Source organism: Nipponia nippon, unplaced genomic scaffold, assembly GCF_047370975.1.
Source record: "Nipponia nippon isolate SJK-2023a ecotype South Korea unplaced genomic scaffold, ASM4737097v1 scaffold_17, whole genome shotgun sequence".
NCBI classification, from domain to species: domain Eukaryota; kingdom Metazoa; phylum Chordata; class Aves; order Pelecaniformes; family Threskiornithidae; genus Nipponia; species Nipponia nippon.
In genome coordinates this window covers 4771443-4793962 of record NW_028262333.1, presented here as the reverse complement: position 1 = coordinate 4793962, position 22520 = coordinate 4771443, and the positions used below count along the sequence as shown (strand labels likewise).

Here is a 22520-nt window from a genome sequence, read left to right as displayed (position 1 = left end):
TGGCTTCCGGACTTCTGGACTGTGCCCCTGTGTGGGAAGGAGGTGCCTAAGAGCAAGTTGTCACCCCTGTGCTTGATTGGAAGTCAGTCTGTCTTTCTGGCAGCAAATCTGGCAGCAGTAGATGTGGAGAGGAGGGCAGCTGTGTGCTTGGGACGGGTGTTCCTTGTGGGTCAGGGAGAGAGGTTGCAACTAGAGGTTTGCAGGAAGGCTGTTCTCTGATCCAGGGGGGAGGGCACCGGTATTTGGAGGAGGCTGTGCTGATACTGGGGTGTTTCTCTTCCAGCCACCCATGGGGGAGGAAGGTGGACACAAGAGATACCCCACAACGTCAGGGGGAGATGGCAGGAAGCGCTACCCATCCCAGTCTTCCAGCAAAACGGTCAGCCAGTGCCCATCCAGCCAAGCCCACACCTCACCCAGCCAGTCTGCACAAGAGGATGCCAAAAACCTGAGCCAGCAATCTCCCGCCCCATCGGCTGCCGAATCGCAGACAGTGGGGAAGTAGAGAGGCTGTGGCGGCTGCTTCCTGCGGGGGGACAGGGTGGGTTGGTGGGGGACTGGGTCGGAGAAGGGGAGACGTGAGGGGGTGGGACAGGAAGGGAGCTGGAAGGTGAGTGCCCAGGAATAGGCTGCTTGGGAGAAACTTCAACGCACACGATTTTTTTTCTCTTGTGGCTGGAAAGCAAAGACGATCTGCATCTAAAACACCATTTTGCTATTACAACCCTGACCAGAGCCAGACCCGCTCCCAGCAGGCCCACCCTTTGCTTTCCCTTCCCTCCCCTCTTATGCACACACTCATGTCTTAGCGTCTCTTCAAAAAAAAAAAAATGTTCTGGCTGGGTTGGAAAGGGGAGATTTTTTTATTATTATATATATATATATCAAGTTTTAAATTATTGCTAGAAGTTCGCCTGGATTTACCAAAACAAGTCTGCTCTGTGCGGCCCCAACAACTCCCCTCTGTGTCCCCCCTCGAATCGCAGGGCAGCCTGCTCAGGAAGCTTGGAGGAGCGAGGTTCCCCGGTGGGGGACCGAAGCCGCAGCGTGTCGCAATGCTGTGGAGCCTCTGATCTCCATGACCTGGCTGACGTCTCCCATTCCACGTACGGCGGTGCCTCTCCCGACACCGCCGCAACAGGAGCATCGCCCTGTTCGTCCTCGTGGTCCTTCCTTCCCAGCGTCTTCACCTCCCGCCTTCCCAAGGGTCTGGCTCTCCCTCCACCCGCCTCTCCCTTCCATCACGGACAATTTGGAAGTCAACCAAAGGACCTTTGCCAAGGATAGGCTTGCTCTGACTCCTTCCTGTGAGGATGGCTGGTGGGAGGCCAGCAGGCACCTGGACTTGAGCCTGCGTGGACGGTGCACCCGCTGCCCCAGGAACGCCCATCGCATGCAAAGACAGGACTTTGCTGAAGGAGGTTTTCTCTTCCTTTTCCCTTGGAAAAATGAATCAACAAAAAAAAAAAAAAAAAAAAACCAACAAAATACCACAAAAAAAAAACCAAACCCCTCTAAAACAACAAAAAAAACTCTTTAAAAAGACATATCTCCCTTTGCTTTCTTCCTTGGAAATATTATTGAAGAAAAAAACAAACAAACAAACAAAAAAACACACAAAAAAAAAAAGTTGCCTTATGGTGGAGCTAGACTAGGGAGGCTGGCTGGCTTCCCGCACCCTGGGGCGCGCTGGGCTCTCGGCCCCCCCAGCCCAGAGACTCCTCACAGCATTGCTGCCGAGCTGATCTTCCCTGCAGCCTTTCCTCTGACCCCGCAGCTCGCTCGGATGCCTCCCCCCCATTGCGGAGACCCCCTGCCAGCCCTGATTCTCGTGGGGGAAGGTGCCGAGGGCAGTCAAATCCAAGACTTGTGCTCACGAAGTAGTTGAAGCCGCTACGTTCTGTATATACCATTGTAGCATCCTCCTCGCAACAGCAACTGTACGTGCTTACGGCCTCGCTCGGCGCCAGCTGGGGCAGGAGGCCGGTCTGCTCCGGTCTGTGCCTCCAGCATGGTCGGGGGGTGAGCAGGGAGACCCATCACAGCAGCTGGAGGGACTGGCGCTCGCTGTGAGCGAGCAGGAGGGCTGGCATGTCCCTGGTGCCGCTTAATGCTGTAGCCTGATGAGGGAGCGCCGCAGCCCTGGGGAACCCATCTCTCGCAGCCATCACTGGCCTGGGGCTGCTAGTGGGACTCGTGCGAGCGGTAAAGGAGGGCTCTCGCCTGGGCTTCCTTGTGCATCGTGTCTTGGCAGGCGGCTGTCTGGAGTTTCCCGCTCAGGGCAGCGTCCCTGTGTGTCTCCAAGGACTGAGAACACCGTGCTGCTCCTTGCTCGGCTGAGGCAAGGGGATGGCGGTAGAGCTGCTGCGGCGTTTACTTGGTTCTTCTGCCCAGCACCGGGTGGGCTTTGGCGGGCAAACCCTCCCCAGGCTGGTGAGCTGCGTTCCCTTGCAGGGGGCACGTGTCAGAGCGGTGAGATCTGCTCCTGGGGCCCAGAAGTAGCACTGGAAAGTCACGCTCCCACTGTAAGGGTAGGAGCTCTTTTTCAGCCAGAGCTGCTTGCCTTGCTGCTGTTGTGCTCCGTCTCCGGGCTCGGGATACCTGCCTTGCTGCTGGCTTGGTTGTGGCTCTGGCACTCCATCCTTGTGAGCTGCAAAGCGTGCTCCTGTGCGCAGCATGGAGCGGGCACCGCAGCGGGCTACTCGGAAATGCAGCTAATTGCGTTACCCTCTCTGCAAAATCACAAGCTGGTAACAAACAGCGTTTTCCCAAAGTATCCAGTTGATCCAGAGCTGCGTCTCATAGCGGGGAGGAGTCGTCATCTCTCCAGGGCTGTCCCAGTATGGCTGCGGGGCTGGTGGATGAGAGCAGCCAGGAGCTGAGAGCAGAGATCAGGGTGAGCTTGGGCAAGTTGTTGATCAGCAGTGGCTGTGGATGCTCGCGGGGCCCTGGCTGAAGTTGTCGCCTTGCTGAACTGACACTGCGTCGAAGATGCTGCTTTAGTGGGTGGGGGGGAGGTGGGCTGGTCCGCGTGGAGCAGCTTCGTGAACTGCTGCTAGAATCGAAAGCACAGCTGGGTTGGAGTGAGGCTGGGCAGCTGCTGCTTTGCCGTTTCCCGGTGGTGTGATCCTGCCCGGGTCTGTCCGCCCCTACCACATCACCCTGCAGCTTGGTACCGCTGGCAGGCCCGATTTCGGCGTGTCCGTGGCTTGCTCCGTTACAGCAGCAGTGCTCTGGGGTTGCGGGGTGGTAACTAGGCAAGACGGGCAAGTAACGCTTGTACAGTGCTGCGGCTGTGACTGTTATCTTTGGATTTCCCCTCTCTCGTGAGCCAGAGTCAAATCTCTGAGGTTGCGGAGGATGCGGCCGGGTTTGCCCCTGATTTGGGAAGGAGCCTCGGAGGCTGGAGGTGAGGGTTGATCAAGGACATTGGAGATGCGTTGCTGGTTGTTCGCAAGTGGAAGCGGGTCTGGCTGTGCCGCGGGTGGTCCTTGCTGCTGCGTCCCTGTGCTCCTCTCATCAGTGCGTGTTCTCGTTTGGAGCCAGTTGTCTGCGTTTTAGCAACAAACGAAATAGGAAATGAGGAGGAGCAACCTCCTGCTGTGGAGCTGTTGCTTGTGGAGCAGACTGTGGAATTGCTTGGGTGACAGAAGAGGTAAGAATTTCCCAGAGAATTTCCCAAAATCTGAATTGATTTTAAATTATTTTTTTATTTCTAAGGCTGAGACTAGTCTTGGCATGGAAGAGTGTTTTTTTTTTTCCCCCCTCTGCCGAGTCAGTGGTTTGTCACATCAGTGTGGCCGAGGGCCCTGCGGGAAACCCCCGTTTCCCAGGGGAAGGTGGGTCAGAAGAACACCCCCAGCGGTCCCAGCACCCTCCAGATACGTGGACTGTGTGCCTTGTTTTGCTCCCGCCTGTCCCCCGGACTGAGGGAACGCGGGGCCGTTCGCTTCTGCTCTCTGCCGGGGCGCGATGCCCGCCGGTCACGGTGCGGGTGGTGGCCGAGGGCAGGGAGCTCCGCGGCGCTCTGGTTACCGGGCAGCGCCCCTGCGCTGCGCGGTGGCCCCGGCGAGGCCGGTGCCAGGCTGAGGAAGCGCTGGCCACAGCAAGGCTTTCCCTTGTCCCGTGGTTTGCACGGGGGACAGGTCTGCAGAGGCGCTTTCCCTCTTGCTGCGTACAGGAGGCATCGCACACGGCGCCGGACAAAGGGACAGCTGTCCAGAGAGGGGTTTTGCTTTTGAGGAAGCTCTTGCCCTCCTGCTGAGGAGGGAGTTCGGCCTTGCTTTTAGCTTGGATGCTTCACCACAATCATGTTTTGCGCCTTTTTTTTTTTTTTTTTTTTTAATTTTAGCGCTCTGAGCGATCGGGCGCGCGTACTCCTGTGAACGCTGATCCGTCTCGCAGCTCGCGAGGGCTGTGCGGTGCTGGTGCCCAGCCACCAGCATGGCCGGGGGGAGCCCCGGCCGCTTTCGGAAAGGCAGAGTGGGGGGAGCGCTCCCCATCTCGCCCCTCTTCTCGGGAGGTCGCAGGCAGCGACAGCCGGGGCTCCTTGCCGAGGTCCTGCGTGTCAGCCCGCCTGTGGGACGCAGGCGGTTGCGACGGGTGCAGAGCTCCAGCGTGGGGTCGGGAGTGGAAGTGGAGGAGGCTTTGTTGCTTTCCATGCTCATTTGGGGGGGGGGGAAAAAAGTGAAAAAAAGTAATAATCCTGCTGCTCTGTTCGCCTGTCTGTCCCTTCTCCTGCTGTCCCCCTCGCACCCCCGACGGCGGCTCGTCACCTGTAGCCCTCGGGGTCCCTTGAGTTTCGGCAGTGGCTCGTCGTGCTTGGGACTGGTTGACTGTACTGTAACGAAATGATGCGTTAACCTCGGTATTCTGCGCGTGTCGGTACACATCAGCACAGCAGTGCGGGGGGGGCCTTCTAGCTGTTAATGCCTTTCCAGTTATTTTATCAAACGGAGGGGAAAAAAAAAAAAAAAAAAAAAAGGAAAACTGTAAATGTAGCAAGCTGTGTTTGCAATGCTTATTTTCTCCTGTCTCCTCTGAGACCGGTTATGTCACTTTGTCACTGTTTTGAAATGGATGTTAGGCTCTTCTTGAGAGGGTTGCTACACTTGATGTTAAATGCCTCACTGACTTCTTTTTTTTTTTTAAAAGGTTTCCAGTACAGGTAATAGATGAATGACTTTTTTTTTTTTTTTTTTTTTCTCCTGTAACGAAAATGTTCATCTCGGTGGCGTGGAGCGGGTGGCTGGAGGGCAGTGTTTCAATGAGTAGTTTACAGTTTCACTTTCTGCAGACACTTGAACATAGGACCGATGTATCTGTGACAAGCACATCCCTTGGTGGGACGCCCCAGAGGAGCGGGGAGCGCCCCGGGTGCCGGCCAGCCCCCCGTGGGAGCGCGCTCGGGCCAGCCCGGGGCTCCCCGCGCCCTCCCTGCGGCTCGCTCCCCGGGTCGCAGCCCCGGTGCTGCCCCTCACGGGAGGGGGTGCTTGGTACCACTTGGTCCCTCGAGCCTCCCGGGTGCGGCCCCGCTCCCCCTCTTCCTCTCCCAGCCTGTCCCGGTCCCGTCGGGGTTGGAAACCTTTGGATCTGCGGCTCGGAAACCCCCGCTGAGCTGCACCCTGCGAGCGTGGCCCTCTGCTCGCTCGCCCGGAGCAAAAGGGGTGATGGTTCGATGTGCTGGCCCTTCTCAAACCCTGTGTGTCCCAACCTCAGCCTTCTGTTTCCCAAAACTAGAAAGTGTGTGCAACCTTCTTCAGCTGCATTTATCGTAGAGACAAACTTAAAATGACTCATCACAGACCATGTATCACTTGGGAGGAAAATCTTGTTAATATGGCCCGCTGTACATGATCCATCATGTCGATAGTACATAATCTTTGACCCATGTGCTAGGATCATCATCACATATAAAAGGAAAAGAGAAAAATGTAAAATACTTGAATGAGAGCTTGTATTATAACATTAATATTATTCAGAGTATCTGCTTTCTAGGCTGATGTGATTCATTATTCTAGTAATGCTTTAGTCCTTTGTAATTTGTGGTAATTATGCTTTTTCCTTTTTAATACAAAAAAAAATGTATAAAAATAAAAACTTCAAAAGACAATGCAGCCTGGGTTTTCTGTTCTGCTGCCTTGCCCTCCCCGGGGGGCTGTGGGGGATGAAGGGGCAAGAGTCCCGGCATGGCTCGAGGTGGGTTGCGTAGGTACTTAGCACCCCCACCTTCACGCACATCCCTGTTTGTTGGGCGCTTTCCTGCAGGGCTTCCCTGATCTCCACACGGGACAGCAGCGACATTCCCTGGAAAGTCTCTTTCCATAGTTTATCGTTGTACAGAGCTGCTTGGTTTGGTTTGTGCCTCCGTTCGGTCTGCGGGGAGCGAGACGAGGCTCAGCAGGAGGAGGTGGCGTACGGGGGCTTTGCCACGTGGCACATCAGCTCCCAGCTCTGCTTCCCTGGCCCCCGAGGGGGAAACGCGCTGTGTTTGCAGACATGGTTTGTGGAGCGGAGCTGAGGATGCGACAGCCCTTAATTCAGACCTGTACCGACCTCTTGCGTGAAGAAAAAACTGCCCGGGGAAGTCGGGCCTCTGCTGCGTGTGCAGGGGAGAGTGTTTCTAAAGCTGCAGCCCCACTGACTTTCCATGGGGTTGCATCCCGTATCTGAGGTGTTCCGAGTCTCAGAAAAATAGTGGTTTAATTCCTATCCTAGGTAGTTACCTTGCTGGTATTTCTATAGAATGCTGCTGAAGGAGGCCAGAGCGTGGCCTGTGAAAACTGAAGCGTTAAAACCGTAGTAAGGAGGACTCCCCAGGACCTCCCCAAAGCCAGGTGGCCCAGAACGCATCTGGCTTACGCGCAGGCAGCTAGAACCAAGGAATGGTGCAAGTAAGGAAGGAAAAAGCCCTCTAAACTTTGAAAATAGCAGGGTTTTTTGTGCCCTAGGTAGAAAATAAGAGGCAGCAAAAGTGCAGTCATCTCAAACAGCGTGTTTAAGTTCAGCTTTGGGTTTTGTTACAGGTGAACAATAACTCGTTTCCCAATTAAAATACTATTTGGCATAAATCATTGTCTCTCGCTCTGCAAGAACGGCAGGCTGCTGGGTTCACTCTGCCCTCTTGGGTGCCTCGGGGATGCTCTCGGAGAGTGGTGTCAGGCTGAGGAGGACCCTGTGTCTCTCGTAGGCTTTGGTTTGTTTGAACGCTGTATCCGTTCCATGCAGATAATCCAGCACTCCCAGGACTCCGTAGCACTGGTTGAACCTGGGAACCGAACAGAGAATAAACATCACTGGAAGTTACTGCGGTTGCCTCGCGCTTCCCATTTCCATCTCCTTCCAGAGCCCTGATCATCCATCCACGCGATTTCTGCCACTGCAGCCGTCTCCCTCGCCGCTCTAACGAAGCCTGGGTGAAGCTTCTCCGGCCGCTTCCCTCTCTGGTGCCGTCGTTACCCAGAAATGGCGGCACTGAACAGCCATCTCCCCAGGCAGCTCGGAGCAGCCGGACAGCCACGTTGCCGTGTCTCTGTGCTCCCGGGACCCAGCGGCCCCGGGATGCGGAGCTGCCGTGCATCCAGCACTGGGATGCCGGCACAGCCGTTCTGCCCAGAGCGCATCTCAGCTCTGCGGGGATCCGTGCCCTGGCATGAGCCGAGTTTCGGAGGAAATGACTGATAACGAGAACCGGCACCGTGCTTCGGGTGGTGACAGAGCTGCCACGCGGGCTGTTTCCACAGGAGAGGTAAACCGTGTTCAAGGGAATATGTCCATGAATTTAGTGCACATCTGGGAGACGGGAACGCTGCTTCTGCTGCTGTGGTATGTATCCCTAAACAACCTGCTGCAGCTCCGCTCTCTCCCGTGTAGGAGGAGGCTGGGAATCTCTGCCAGGAAGGGTTAATCGCAATTGTTTGGGCAAGGTGTTATTAATCCCAGGGTATGGGAAAGGGACAGACAGGGAGGCTCTCTGCAAATTTATTTCAGCTGTGTGACTTGCCCTTGCTCTATCTTTATTCTAGATCACGGGCAGTGCCTGCTGTACTTCTAGGAAGAGCCTTGCAGAGAACCGTCTCTGTGCTTGGCTGGGGAAGGTCCAGGTGATACCTGCTGCTTCAGACACTATGTGCTGTCTTCCCTCCCATGTAATCTTAGGAAACTTGAAACGCCCGGCCCCAGCTGCCGTGTTTGTGCTTTGGAGAAAGTTTCCAAGTCAGCTGATGGAGGAGGGTGGGTGGCAGCGCGGCGGCTGGCAGTTGTGTGGGCAGCGGGCCGGAGTCCTCCGAAATCCCGCTCTCTGTTTAACTGCTTCAAGAACTGGCAGCGTTCAGCCGCTATCGAGCGAACTGGGTAGGCTGCTCTGCTTGTACCCGAGCTACGCAAACCCCCGTGGCCCTCAGAAAGGAGCTTTGCCCCTCCGCAGCGCCCGGGCGCAGGCAGGAGGGGCAGGGGGGGAGGGTGAGCGGTGCCCAGACGTACTTGAGGTGGTGGAAGTCGTGGAACTCCGGCGACGGCAGGAAGGGCAGGTGGTAGCCGCAGTGCGAAATGCTTGTTGTTATGAGAGCGAGGGAGAACCACGCTGAGATTGACACAATATGAGACCCCATGATCATCGGGCCGGTCATGACAGGCAGGGTGTTGGAGAGCTAGAAATGAGAAGCAAACTCTACCTCATTAATCCATCCACAACAAGCTGACTCCTCTAGGAGCTGAGTTGTTTCACCCGGGTGATAGATCGCGTTAGTTTTGCGCAAACAGCATAAAGGGAAGACCCCTCTGCAAACACCTTACTAAAATTATGTAAGCATCAAAGAAATAATTTACTCTGAGCTAACTGAGTTTTACTCACCGCAAAACACAGTCGCAGCCCAGGCTCCCTAAGCTTGTAGTAGAGCTTTAGATGCGAGACCGAACCAGGGGTGCGAGGGCAGCGTCATTCCAGTAAATCACCCTGGAGTCAGAGGTCTGAATTTCAGCTTTATCTCGGAGCAACGCTGAAGCTGCTCTGGGACACCCAGCCGTCAACGGGCCCTGGCCCGGGGCCACGTGCAGCCACAGGCAGTGATGCCGTGACCCCAGCTGCATCACTTTGTTGTGTCCTACCAGTGGCACAAACGGCTGTCGCTGCCCGGGCTGAGCCTCCTGCCCCAGCTAGGCTCCCTGGGCTCTCGAATATAAAAAGTCATTCTGCTGCCCAAAGGCTGCCGGTTAGGGATACCGGCAGAGCTGGTGCTGCAGCCCAGCCCTGTGGGTACCAGGGGATGGTATGGAGAGGTGGAAGCTTCTGAAGGTGGGATGTGTTTGCACAAGAAGCCTGGGCTGGAGCAGCGCTGGGAGACTCCTGCGAACACTGATCCCAGCCACCAGCATGGAAATCTTGACAGAGTTCTGACTCCATGCAGCAACCTGGGTTGTGTAAGCGTCACAGCTCGTGCTGAAAGCCTCGTCCATGCTCCCAGCCCTCTCTGGGCACAAGGCAGCACCGTTCAGTCAGTTCCTAATCTGTTGGAGGCCCTCGGATCTGTGCTCTTAAAGCCAGTGGAGTTCAACACAAACAGGTACTGCAGCCCTCCTACAGCTGGGCTCCTTGGCAATGCAGCTTAGCTTTCTCTTCCCAAGAAAGAAGAGTCTAAGGGCACGTTTGCTTTTCTTCTCTCATCACTCCTCCTCAGCCCACAGAAATCACACTCCGCACAGCGACTGGGGGGGAATCCACTTACTATGTGTTCTACCGGGTGAGCATAAATGGAGACCACGCCGATGGGGGCTGTCCATTCGTGGTGCTTCTTGTGAATGTGCTTATACAGGAGTGGGAGGTGAACAAGCCTAAGGAGAGAAAACAGAGAAATGTAGGTTTTCAGCTCCATAAGAAGGGAACGTAGAGGAACCTAACAGAATTTCTGCTGGGGACTTGCTCGTGCCTCTTCTTTAACATAAAGATTTTAGAGCAGCTGGAATAGGAGCGTAGGACTCCTGGCTTCCCTCTCTTTTTCTTTAACGCAGGGCCCTCGCTTAACGTATGCATCCACTGACTGATGTTAAACTTGCATCCAGATAAATCCCGTAAATCAAAGTCCCTGAATGACTGATTTGCTCAAACCTGGGAGCACTTCTGACGGGAAGACTCGCTTTATATTTTCACTGTTTTGACTTTACATACTGGCAACTATTAGAGGCAGAATTTTAGATTCTGTGGGCCCTGAAGAAATCTGTTTTATGGGGTTTTTTTTGTGTGCGTTTGTCCAAAAGGGAAACCTACATAGTTCTGAAAATGCTGTGCTTGCTCCTGCACAGCCCTGCAGGCTTTTTTCTTCCTTGCTTTAGGTTTTGCCTTTAATGTTGGTGTCAGTGCTCAGAAAGCCTGCAGCGTCAGGAGCCAGGCCCTGTTTTGCAGGTGCCGTACAAGCGACCGGGAGATCAGTCACTGACCTCTTGAGCTTTTTTTCTTTCGGGATAGTCAGTCTTGTTCTCCTCTTTTTGAAGAATGTTGGGTTACAGCTTTTGTGTGAAGCTAGCTGTTCTGGTTTTTTTTCTTAGCCTCTAAGCTGCTCCACCTTTGTAATTTTACCCATTTTTGCTTACTAGAGTTACCAGCAGCGTTGCAGCACCCAAGCCTCGTGTTGTGAGCATGGATTCCAGGACCTGTGAGTCTTCCCACATAAATACAAGATTGGTGAAAGAGGTGGGACTAGGACCCTTGCGGTTGCAGGAGACAGGTATAAGCTTAAAGTCATGGGGGAAAACCAGAGAGTCCTGTTTCTGTGCTCAGCTCACCTGTGTGTATAATAAAAGAGAACTTCCTCTATTAAGGTGAAGATGCTTAGCTCCACAAGAAACCAGTGGAAGGTGGGTAATTCCTTGCTGAAGGTGTTGCCCCACCATTTCATGACGTAGAACATGGGGACAAGCATGGGCAAGGAGATAAAGAACTGATTACACAGCGCTGTGTAGATGGCTTGGCGCAACTTCTTTGTGTCCACCTGCAAAAGAGAAGTTAGGACTTGAGGCTACACCAGAAGCAATGTGGCTCTGAGTTGGGAGGATAAAGAGCTTAAAGATTCATAGGCTGTTTCTGTGTCAGTTTGGGGATCAACTTTTTAACAAGTTGGCAATCCAGATCTGATCAGTAGCCTAATTACAAGAACTGCCTTCCTCTCTGCAGCGGATATACAAGACTCAGTTTGATTCTCCTTGAATCCTATCTGGTTGTAAGAGAAAAGCGTAACGGGTTCTTCTCCCCGCTCCTAGCCTAAGAGACTGGAGGAAGTGTTTAGCCAGCAGAAGAGGCAGAGTGCGAAATACTTACAGGATCGTTCTTGCCCAGCTGAATGCGATAGCGAGTAATGAACGTTGGCTTCCCTGTTACATCAGCCACCATGAGGATTCCATTGAAGCACCAGAAAGCGAGGCTAGGAACCAATGCAGCTCCTGTGGCATGGGGAAAGGGCAGAGATGTGTGAATAAATTGAGAGCTATGGCTGAATCGGAAACAAAATACAGTGGCATAGTATCCAGAGGACCTTGCCGGGATCCAGGTGTGCCAGGTGCGTATCCCCTGCCCTGAGAGGCTTTAAAATGGAATATGGGTAGGTTCTGACACCCGGGTAAGACCTGGGGAATGGGGAGGAGGTTAGAGTGGACAAGTGTCTTGTAGGTTGAAACTTGGCACAACTGAGGCTAAGAAAGGGCTTTTCTGGGAGGTTGGGGGATCTCTGTCATGGGTGGGTTTTAAATACAAGTTGGATCAGGTCAAGTTGATCCCTGGGACCTTTGACCGTCCCTACCAGCCCTGTTCACCAGCTGTTAATCACAGGCAGGGAAGAGTTTTATAGGTGCTACAGCAAGAGTAAAATTCACTAATTTTAATTTTCAGTAATTAGTTCTACTGAGTCAGTTCTCACAGGAGCAGAGAGTGTGTTTTCAAAGGGAAGCCATTGCAGCAGCAGCAAAAAGATCAAATTTTCAGTCTGTATAGGGGGCCTAATGATGCACCAAGGGCAGCACAGTTGCACTACATCAGCTGTGGCTGGCTTTGAAGCCTACATGTGCTTTTTCAGTGGGAGGATTAGCGAGTTTGGGAAGGCATCTCCGTGTCCCCCTTTTAGATGGAATTCATGGATAGTTCCTCCTAGAGCTGAGGGTTGTTAACCTGAGTAACTCACCGAGGAGGAAGATTGTCCACTCCTTTCCCTCAAACCGGTAGTAGAACTTCAGCCATGCTGTTTGCCAGAAATGCCCTGAAGTGTCCCAGATACTCTGCACGTACCTGTGGGAATAAGTGTTCTTGGTTGCCCATCTTTTCATCATCCACTTTTTCCCCTCTCCGCAGAAAAGTTTCTCCCCAAGCCCCTTTGTTCGAACAACCTTACCAAGAAACAGAGTTCACTAAGGCAGTGAATATGAGCAGGCCTGTACCAAGGGCACAGGCAGCGATCTTCAGGGCATCCCAGAGCTTCTTTTCCTGTGAGCAAGCAACAAGAGTAAGCATGTGCTGCTGTGTCCTACGCTAGCATTTTTTGCATCTATCTGAAATGCAGGAGGTCGAGGCAGTCCTATGATGGCCCGTTTTGTTTCACAAACGCTCTAAAGAATGTAATAACAAAGCTGTTATGGGATATTGGGTGTAGCTGAGGTGGGGAGTACACCCACATCCATCTGCCATGTCACCTGAAGTGTCACTGACATGGAATTTCTCTGGAATAACCACAGGGAGAGAAAGGACCACTGATTATTTTTCCCCCTCCCCATGTTTATTGGGCAAGCTTCTTGGTACCTGGAGGACTATAATATAAGGGGCTTCTGGATAACTCGGAGCAGTAGGCATGGAAGACCTGGGGGTAAGGAACAGTGCTCCATCTCAGTGCTTCCCTCACCCTACCAGTATATTCTCCCTCCCAGTATGTAGTATGCTTTCTCCCGATGGTAGTCAGGAACTGTTGTGCTCAGATGCGCTGATTAACAGCTCCAGTTAATCCAGAACCACTCCTCTCAACTTTCTTCTTTGCTCTGAAGACCGATTCTGAAGTCAGGCTCACGTGCCCAGAAGCTTGCCTTTTCCCCCCAGGTGTAACAGAGGTTTAATGCAGGATATTACCTTTCCTTGCATAATTCGCTCTGCTGTGCCTTTAGGCCACCACAGGTACAACTCAGCTCTAGTACTGAGAGTACAACTTGGCTAGTAGGTACCATGTGCCATCTGTATAGAACAACTGCACATTAACAAGGAGCTAAAATACTCAACTTTTCAGAAGTATAAAGTTCTCTAAATGGAAATGTTATCTACTAAAGAAATACTCCTGGGTACGGCATAAGGGCACCTGTGATGTTAGCATGACTTTTATCACAGTGAGGATTTTAATTACACAAAGTAACTGCAAGAGGGTCAGAAAATTACCAGTAAGACCTCTTGATTCCAGGAGTAACTATATTCAGAAAGCAGTATTTGAGCATTTAAATATTCAAAAACAAGTTATTTATCAAATATATGACAAACATTTAATTAACTATCTGTCTTTTAGAGCAGCCCAAATTGGAATTGGCTGTGGAGTGCAGGAATCTTAATTTGGGTTTTACTTGGTGCATATGTATTACATTTATCTGCAGGATAAATGATTAAAAAAGTAATCAATGCAATTCGAAAATAATATTGTGTAATAACCAGCTAGTGTCTTGTTCATTACATTGGGGTGCTGTGCTGCAAAACCAGACTGGAGTAAAACCAGTATGATTCATAGTTGCCGTCCTGCCTGTCTCCTGTCAGAGAGGACAAACAAGAGAGACAGCTCGCTAATAAATGTCGAATGCAGGTGTGTTTAGGGTCACGCAATGTAGAGGAATCCTCTCTACACGGCTTCCAGTGCTAAGAGCTTCTTTAAGATTCTGTAACAGCTACAGAGTATTAAACATCGCCCGGGACTTGTCAGCAGTATTTATCTGTCCCAGGACAGAACTTTGCTCATTAACACTGGAACTTTCCTCATTAAAACAAACAAACGTTTGCTTCTATCATATCTTTTTTTTTAACCAAGTTAGCAACTGGGGAGGAAGTAATTTAAAGGACTCTTGCCCTATAGCTTGATGTTTGTGAACCCTATGGGTTTATATTAGAAGCAATGCAATCAGTTGCCAGCATTATCGCTGGGTGTACTGAACTACAAATGCAAGGCTGGCGAAAGCCATCTGTTCCAGCTTCGGATAGCGCACGTGGGATTCTGGGCTGGAGATTTGCTCTCTTAGCAGTTTCATACTTCCAATTGCATCCATGTTATGCCTCATGTATGCTGCCATGAGATAACTTTCTTAATCGTTAGACCCTGGAACACCATCTACATATTCTTTAGAAAAAAGGTTACAAAAGCTATAAAAAGCTTAGAGCTTTTTAAGAGAATCATATCCTATAAATCCTTGTTTCTCCTGGGCTGAAGAACGAACATACCAAAGAAACACTCTGATGTCCTACAAGTGTCAGAGTTTTTAGTTAGATCAAAGAGTATTTCAGGTTCTTTAGCACCTTCCAGCTGAAGAACTCAAAGAATTTCAAAAACTATTAACTCCTGATACTCATCAGACACTGTGTATGTCCTGCTTTGAGACAGGACAGAGAGTAGCTAAAGCTCAGCACTTAAGCTATTTTAAATGCCCTTTGGCTAGAAACTGTCTTGTTTTGAGGCTGCGTTTTCATTGCATGTGCTGAAGTGATTACATGAATGAATCCCACACAGTATAATTACATGAGCTGTAGAAGCAGAGACGTTTACATAGGGAAAAAAAGAAGTCTCGTTCATCAAGCCCAAGTGTGAACACCCTGTTTCTCTTCATGCCAACAGCCCCAGCCCAGTAGTTTCCAAACTCTGATCCATGGATCACTTGAGATCTTGCCCTTAAAGGGCTTGTACAAGTTGGCAAATTCCTTAAGCGCAGAACAGGGTTGCTGCCTGCAAGGTAAAGAGACCAGGGCACATCAGCTGGGAAAGCATACTGTTTAGCAGGACCGCTTTGAGAACTGGGCCCAGTTAGGTGGCACAGCTTCTGGCTACAGTCGAGTGTTGTGGTCTCTTGCCACACAAGCAAAGATAAAAGGCCCTGCACCACTTGGTGCTGTAGCTGCAGTCCACTGGAAGGGAAAAAATGCTGGGAAAATGTTGCTGTAGTGATAAGAGATGAGCTCCTACTTGTGCTAAAGTGGTCAGAGCGTGGATGTGTCTGTCACTTCTCTTAGAAGATGATTCAGCACATCCAGTCTTCCAAAGCACCTGCATAACACGTTCTTTAAAAGATGACCTTGAGCCTTTACCTGCTTCTGCTCCTCAGCCATGGTGGAATATCCAGAGTCTCTTTTCATCTGAAATAAGAGGTGATCTAAGTAAGTGAACCTTGTACAGCTGGAGAGTGGAAGAATACACTGCTGACAACAGCAAATCCCCTCAACTTTGAGCTCAGCTGCAAAACTGTAAAATATTTACTCTGTGCTCTGTCCTGTCCTGCCCCCTCCTTCACGCTGGCCATGGAGCAAAGCTGGGCTCTTGAGAAGACAAATCCCCTTATTTCCTGATGAGTTAGTATTGTCTCAGAAGACTAACAGGGATGCAGGGGTGACACAGAAAAACGGGAGAACAGCCGAAACCACAGCTTTTGATCGTGGCACTGGTGTGTCGTGGCACGGCTGCCTCCCTTGATCTGGCCCAGAAATACACTGTGCTCAGGAGGAACTGCAGCCCTTCAGACTGCAAGGAAATGACGGTATGGGACGTGCGCTCTTCCGTAATGATGGCATGCTGTTCAACTAACAAGGATGAAAACAAAAATCCGACTACAACAATGTGAGTTTGTGCCACGAAGAATTAACACAGTAGAGCCTCACACAGCCTTCACTCACGTGGCAGAGGAACTGTAAGAACACGGTAAGTGAGAAAATCATCTTTACTTCAAGTCCTGCTATGGTCAGTTTGAGCCTTTAAAGTCCTAAATGGACAGGTGGCCACCTCGTAACACATCTCCCTGCATTTGGCTCTGGCTTGACTATTTGTTGCCGGCTTTGGTAAAAAAACCCTATCAAACTCAAGGTTTAAGTAGGTGCTGGGGCTTCACTGCTGTCCATGGCCATGGAAAGATCTCTGTATTTCAGGATGCACTGTGGCTGTCCTAGGGATTATTGAGTCGCTGTTTTTATATTGCTGCTCTCTTATCATAAATTATAATTAGCAAAAGCTAACAAAACATTCCTTAAGGTGTTCTTGGTTTCATCCAGTCTTTAAGAACAAACACGTGAATTCTAATAATATGAAGGCCAGATTACTGAGGATTGCCGAAGTTAATCCATTTCGCTTTTCATATGCAGAGGAATATTCAAGCACCGGCAAACTATGTTACCTAAGATAAAAAGGAAAGTACAAAGAAGGTAGAAAGGCACCTGTCTAAGGTACAAAGGAAAACAGTTGGAAAATTATTCATTAGAAAGATGATATTCTATTACCTTTATGATGCTAGCAAGCCTCTTGGGAGTACTCTTCTTGCAGCGTTTCAGGAAGGAGGAATACACTGCCAAAAAGAAGTCCCCGTATTAGCCAGGAGGTTATACTTTAGCTTTGAAATGATAGCTTTATGGGTTCATTCTTACAAATGCAACTCTCTATCTACCCTTGTTTTCAGCTTTGCTTCCCTACGTTACACGTTAGTATGCAGGCCAAGGGGCACGAGACAGAAAAATTGGGGACCTTCTTCCTGCTTGGGTTCCTGCTGACTCATGGACAGAAAAGGACAAGGCCAGTCCACCTAACTATGTACTTTAGTGGACAAAACTGATGTTAAACGGTTCTGAGGAAAAAAAAAAAATCAGGCAAAAAGTGATTTGAAACTTGAAACAATGAGCCCGAACTCCCAACCCCCTATTTCGACACTAGGGTTGTATGCACTCCTATGGGAAACGCTAACTTTTGGTAGCAGCCTTAAAAAAAAATAAACAAGTTAACTTTGTCTCCCCTGGCCAAAAAAAGTAGTTTGGGAGGTGCCCTAAGGTGCTATTGCTTAAAACGAGAATGTGTTAAGGAAGTCACAGTGTCCTAGGACTTCTCCTCTTTCCCCAGATCCGGAGCTCCTCGCTATTAGACTTTGTGAGCTACTACAGCCAGTCTATGAGATCTTCTGTATGGTTTTTTTCTCCGCTATACCCAGTTTGCCAACCACGACCTTACTGAAAAAATATTGTTGGACTCTAACATATCTGATCAAGAATACCTATAAGTAGCAATCACAAATAACCTGCTGGCCTGAACAGAACAGCGTAAATAACTTGCCACAGAACAAATTAATTTCATCTTCATTTCCAAACCACCTTCTGATCACAACGATGTGTTTTATCTTACGTTACATGCCCTATACGCCCATCTTGTCACACAGCTCCTCTCAGTGTAGGTGTGCCCACTGTCTCTAAGGAAATGCTACTGATGCTTGAAATACGTCAAGCTTGAATAATCCATTCCTTTTTGAGGCTGGCCGCAGTACTGAGCCCTGGGGAACACCACTGGTGACCGGCCACCAACTGGATTTGACTCCATTCAACACAGCTCTTTGGGCCCAGCCATCCAGCCGTTTTTTTACCCAGCGAAGAGCACGCCTGTCCAAGCCATGAGCAGCCAGTTTCTCCAGGAGAATGCTGCGGGAAACGGCGTCAAAGGCTTTACTAAAGTCCAGGTGGGCAACATGCACAGCCTTCCCCTCATCCACTAAGTGGTCACCTTGTCATAGAAGATCAGGTTAGTCAAGCAGGACCTGCCTTTCATAAAATAAATTTCACATAAATGTGACTCTGCTTTGAGCTTTTAGGAGGAGAAAGAGCCATTCCTTGACTGAGTCTCATATTCTGTGAGTTTAGGAAAGAGTTAAAATTATAATCACATTTCTAGTAGTACTCCTTTTAAAATAATTAAATTATGATAGAAGTCTTGCTTGGACAAAGACATCCAGTTCGAAACAGTACTGCCACGTCTGCTTACCTCCCTCTCCCCCAAAATCACAGTACACTACCTTTATTAAGTCACATTTACAGGACAAAATTTTATGTTATTTACATTAGAACAAGATAAATTTTGATGGATTAGGTTTTCCCCAGCATCTCATTACCTACTCTTTGTTTGTTGGATAATGTCTCTTCTGATTCAGAATGCACCAAATACATTAAAAAAGCATTCGTGTAACCATGGCTGTTTCGGCAAACAGAAAAGCTATTCAACTGCTTGGCACTGATCTCACGTTGGCAAGTTATACTGCCCTGAATCCACCAGCAAAGATCTCAGCTGCCTGCAGCTATTTCCAAATATTAGCTAGAACTGGTGCTTTTTTTTTTTTAAAAAAAAAAAGTTCCTTTTCAGTTATTTCAAATTAGTTAACACAAAATTTGATCCAAACCAAATTCTCAACCCTAAAGTGAAAGTAATTGTTTTTCCAATCAGTCTCGTGATGTTAAAGGGGAAACATACACCAGTCAATAAAGAATTCTAATACTTTTTATTATTATTATTTCCATGTACTTCCTCGTTTGTCCAACAACTGTTCATTAAGTCATAGACCTGTCTTCACTGAATTTTCCCCTTCAGGTATCAGAAAAAGCTAGTTTGTCTAAGTCATGTTTTAAAATGCTCAACATAATCTGAAAAGGAAAGAACTACCAGATTTTTTACATTTGTTTTAACATTTACTTTATTATTTACGTCCCACCTCTGCTGTCCCCTTACATTTCTGCTGCCCAGTCAGTCCCAAGCTGAGGCTGCACAAGCGCCCGCTGCTTCTTGTATTGTACCCAGTATTGGATTTTATTCTGTCTTTCTTCTGACACCAGCCACGTTGTCCTGCTGCTGGCAGGCGCAGCTGAGTAACAGGGTACGTCTGCTGCGATGGACGGGCTGCCCACCACAGTTTCTTGGTATTCCTTTTTCCCTCCTGCTTGCATCTTCTGTTGTAGACCTTACTTCAGTGGAACCAACCTTTATAGTGCACTGACAGTGGAAAACAACCGCGCCTGAGAGAGAAAAGGCTACGACTATCCGTGAAAGTACAGAATGTATAGAAAGGAAAACGTAAGGACAGCTTACCTGGTCACCTGAAAAGTCGCACATCAGCCACGCTGTGCGGACAGACACAGGGCTAGACGTCGTGTTTGGTGGATGTCCTGCTGTGCCAAGCACTGCACCGATCCGAAAGCAACCACAGTTCCTAGAAAAGCTTACAATCGTACTTTAAACAGACACATGACATCATTGCCTTTTAATTATTTCCTCAAAGTTTCTAGCAATCATATCTCTTCAAGCTACTACACCCCTGAACTCTGGCTGCCCATTCTTTGCTCACCTCCTGCTGATGGCAGCTTAGGAGAGGTCCTTTGTGTCTATTCAGAGCCCAGAGTTCAACTCCTCACCTTTCAGGACTGCTGTGGAAGCTTTGTGAGGGTTTAGGGAAAGGCGGCGGGGGTGTTTCCAAGCAGGAGCTGGCTGTCCCCTCCCAGACGAGTCATGTGAAGCCGGTGCCATGTCACTGTCAGTACTGGCAGTCTTCCCTGTGCATGTGCGCATGCTGTCACTCAGTTAAACGTCTGGCGTGCATCTCTGCAGGTAAGAGCTTTTCATCAGGAGTTAATGGCTGTATCTGAGAATAAAAAAAGCCACGTACGCCTTAAAGATAAGTAGTCTTTATAATGTGCTAACTCATGTTTCGAGCACAAAATGTTTAGTGCCAGTGCAACCAAACGGGTCAAAGGTGTATTTGTTAAAAGAGGTAAGGGTTACTGTGGAATTTGGCAAAAAACCAGCAGTCCAGTTTTCATTGTGTTGCACTAAATCTATAAATTACAGCAATGCTGTTGCTACATAGTGTCCTCAACCAGTTACAGGAACTGGTTCCATCTGTTAGGACAAGATGCAAACAGGTTAGAATGTGCTTGGGCTCAGTTGTCTTTAAATATGAGGTTTACAGACCATAAAGTCTGTAATTATGATATTGCAGAGAGCAAGATGCAACTTGCAGTAGTACTGGTCTTTATTATGCAAATGTGGCCCCCATCGGTGTTACCTACCTAGTATACAGTGCCCTATTTGAACTCAGCTCTGAGAATTGAGGGTGTTACTCACCATAACTTTCCAGATTTATGTTTCCCCACAAGGAAAAGCAAGGAATGTCACCTGCCTCAGCCTGCTATGGCCGCTCACAGGTGAAGCAACGCAGGCTCTTGTTCGGTAAGCGGCATCTCAAGTGAGCAGCAGCTGGAGTCGCAGAGAGATCGGCAAACACGAATAATGGTGGTGCCTCGTTGGCTGTGCCTGGATTCTCGTACCCACCCCTACATCTGTATTTTTATCAGTTAACTTTTTTTCTGGATGGAGAGTATTCCCAGAATTCCCCTCCCAGCCTCGCGCTGTTTGTCCTCTTAGTGCGGTAAACACTCACTCTTGCTTCGTTTCTGATTTAAGACTGCGTTACTGTTTTCATTGACACTTTCTCTTGACCAATCCTAGCTATTCCCTAGTGGGGAAAGAGTTTGTAACCCCTAGCCATCGCTACTACATGTTATTTATCGTAGACAGCAGACTCAACAGGGAGGAATGCAATTCCTTCAAACTGTTTACACATGTGGAGAGGAGGAAGTGGAAACTGGCATTTCAAGAGGAGTGCCACACGAATGTTGTCCCGAGCTGGTCTTTACTTGAACTTGAGCTTGCGCTGGGTGGACTGTTCATCCAATAGCCAAAAGTGGGTGATAAGCCAGTGAATTTCAGAGACCTCAGTGTTTCTTTCTAATCGCTGTTCAGTTCCGACACGGGTTATCTCTGAAATATTTATACCCAATAGGAACAGACAGCTCAGCATATTTGTCAGGAGGATGTAAACGCAATTTACCTTCTGCTGCAAGTCCGTACCTAGCGCAGGTTGGCAGTAATCTAAAAGCTGCTTCTGTCTGTTGGCTAGCCTGTGCCCTGCACTGGCGTCTTCACCACAAACCCTCCAACGCTGGTGCAATCTCTGCTGAGGCATGCAAGAAGTCTGATTTCTTCTCAGCAGAAAGGCTTTTTGACCAGACACTTCATAAAATAACTTCTCTTTGTTCACTCTCCACAGTTTTTGTAATAGTCACTGTCCGTTTTGCTGTTTGAAAAAAAACATTAGGAGGAGAAAATCTATGAATTCTCTTTCAGGATTGTACAAACCCACACTGATGGCTCCTCTAACGTCGAAGAGGAATCTGAACTTAGCGCACCTCCCCTAATCATTAATTCCCTGCATTCTGAACTGTATTTCTAACCATCTGCCAGGGCACACGTGTGCCACCAGCTCGTACCGCAGCCGTACGCTTTTGGAAACATCTGTGGAGCAACGGAAGGGTTAGGAGAACGTAAATGACGGCCTTGCCCTTACGGTTCAAACACGTCCAGCAACGGTTGCATCTTTTAACTCTCAATTCACGTGTTACGATTTCCACAAGTAGGTTTTCTACCATTCGTGGTGCCGTTACTAAGCCCTCAAGGAAATGCACAACTGTTAGAACGAGGCACAATCCGGGACGTGCAGCTCAAGCTGACTAACGTGAAAAGGTTGAGCTAAAGCCCTCTCTGGCACCGTAGGATGTAGCAGGTCTGCAGACACGCACTGTGTTACTGTGGTCTTAACAGGACCATACAGAGGTGTGAGGACTCTTCAGGAACCTGCTTTGGAGTGCTGGACCTGGAAGCAAGTTTGGTAACTTCCAAATACAAGAACTATGGGACTTTTTTAAAGAGCAGGGTGCCTTTTCCAGCTATTCTTCATCTCTGTTAGCCACGATGAGAATTAGCCATGATTGAGGAAACACATTCTGATCTCCTTGAGCAAAATACATTTCCCGCTCTCACCACTGGTGCTTGTAAACATCCTCGAATAGCTTTTTTTTAAACTATAGGCAAACATTACAAGCATAATTTATCACAAGTGATTATTTCCTGCAATACATTTTTTATTAGAGTAGCAAGGCACACATATTTTCGGTGTCCTGAGAAGATGCATCCTCCCTTTTCCCTGGATACAACGCACCTTCAAGTGCCGGGTTTATGAGCATGAAAAATATGTATTTTACTCTGAACTCTTTAGGGGGAAAAAAAAAATATCTAATCTTGTATCTACAGAGTGCTGTAATCTAACCTGCTATATTTACCTGCTAACAATGTATGTTTTCTTGCACGAAATCCCAAACTCAAGTGACCACGGGAAGAACGGTGATTACTTTCTGCCAATCTAGCATATTGCATAATATATAAATTATGCAACGCAGGAGACTGCAGAGCTGAGAAGGCAAAATGGTAACTATCACCTATGAAGATAAACATCATCTATGAAGATAAACTTTGAATCAAAATAACCTTCAATAATGGGATGTCATAAGATGCTGACAGCACAAAGGTCACTTGATAGAAGTACTTGGAAAAACATCTCCTTTTCTAAAAGTTATGTTTCTGCTGAGGTATGAACACCAAAGCTGAGGCACCGAACTATGTCTGAAG

General features: G+C 49.0%; 3 protein-coding genes across 8 annotated transcripts in view; 2 read left to right on the top strand and 1 right to left on the bottom strand.

Moving 5' to 3' along the window:
* LARP1 (La ribonucleoprotein 1, translational regulator) overlaps positions 1–6112 on the top strand; it is a 49050-nt gene extending 42938 nt beyond the window's left edge. For all 5 annotated transcript variants that reach the window (XM_087753633.1, XM_087753632.1, XM_087753631.1 and 2 more), the window contains one exon: positions 284–6112. In XM_087753633.1, the coding sequence (XP_087609759.1) occupies positions 284–505 (222 nt within the window). In that variant the 3' untranslated portion in view covers positions 506–6112. The remainder of the gene's footprint in view (positions 1–283) is intronic.
* On the top strand, positions 3546–22144 carry LOC148056141 (uncharacterized). The gene is made up of 9 exons (XM_087753656.1): positions 3546–3655; positions 7228–7747; positions 8025–8102; positions 10588–10646; positions 11165–11546; positions 15313–15902; positions 17489–17691; positions 18959–19604; positions 20134–22144. The coding sequence occupies exons 2-5, from the start codon at positions 7652–7654 to the stop codon at positions 11253–11255; spliced, it is 324 nt and encodes a 107-aa protein (XP_087609782.1). The 5' UTR covers positions 3546–3655; positions 7228–7651; the 3' UTR covers positions 11256–11546; positions 15313–15902; positions 17489–17691; positions 18959–19604; positions 20134–22144.
* FAXDC2 (fatty acid hydroxylase domain containing 2) lies at positions 4323–19454 on the bottom strand. 2 transcript variants are annotated; one of them, XM_009466837.2, is made up of 11 exons: positions 19345–19454; positions 19089–19209; positions 16475–16539; positions 15296–15343; positions 12372–12463; positions 12165–12268; positions 11309–11430; positions 10777–10982; positions 9723–9828; positions 8482–8648; positions 4323–7267 (listed from the first exon to the last, which is right to left on the bottom strand). In XM_009466837.2, exons 4-11 carry the CDS (start codon positions 15341–15343, stop codon positions 7111–7113), a joined length of 1002 nt encoding a protein of 333 aa, XP_009465112.1. In that variant the 5' UTR covers positions 16475–16539; positions 19089–19209; positions 19345–19454; the 3' UTR covers positions 4323–7110. The 2 variants fall into 2 exon arrangements, with proteins under 2 accessions (XP_009465112.1, XP_087609761.1); XM_087753635.1 differs by having other exon boundaries at positions 19089–19218; positions 19345–19438.
* Positions 22145–22520: the final 376 nt, after the last annotated feature.

Bases quoted from the DNA above. Each gene is read 5' to 3' on its own strand.
- LOC148056141 (XM_087753656.1), top strand. From the start codon at position 7,652: ATGAGCCGAGTTTCGGAGGAAATGACTGATAACGAGAACCGGCACCGT. The intron at 7,748-8,024 runs GTAAACCGTGTT...TCTTTATTCTAG, and splicing joins GGGCTGTTTCCACAGGAGAG to ATCACGGGCAGTGCCTGCTG. The intron at 8,103-10,587 runs GTGATACCTGCT...TTTGCTTACTAG, and splicing joins CTTGGCTGGGGAAGGTCCAG to AGTTACCAGCAGCGTTGCAG.
- FAXDC2 (XM_009466837.2), bottom strand. From the start codon at position 15,343: ATGAAAAGAGACTCTGGATATTCCACCATGGCTGAGGAGCAGAAGCAG. The intron at 9,829-10,776 runs GTGAGCTGAGCA...TTCTCTCCTTAG, and splicing joins CTCTTTTATTATACACACAG to GCTTGTTCACCTCCCACTCC. The intron at 8,649-9,722 runs GTAAGTGGATTC...TCTCATTTCTAG, and splicing joins CTCACCCGGTAGAACACATA to CTCTCCAACACCCTGCCTGT.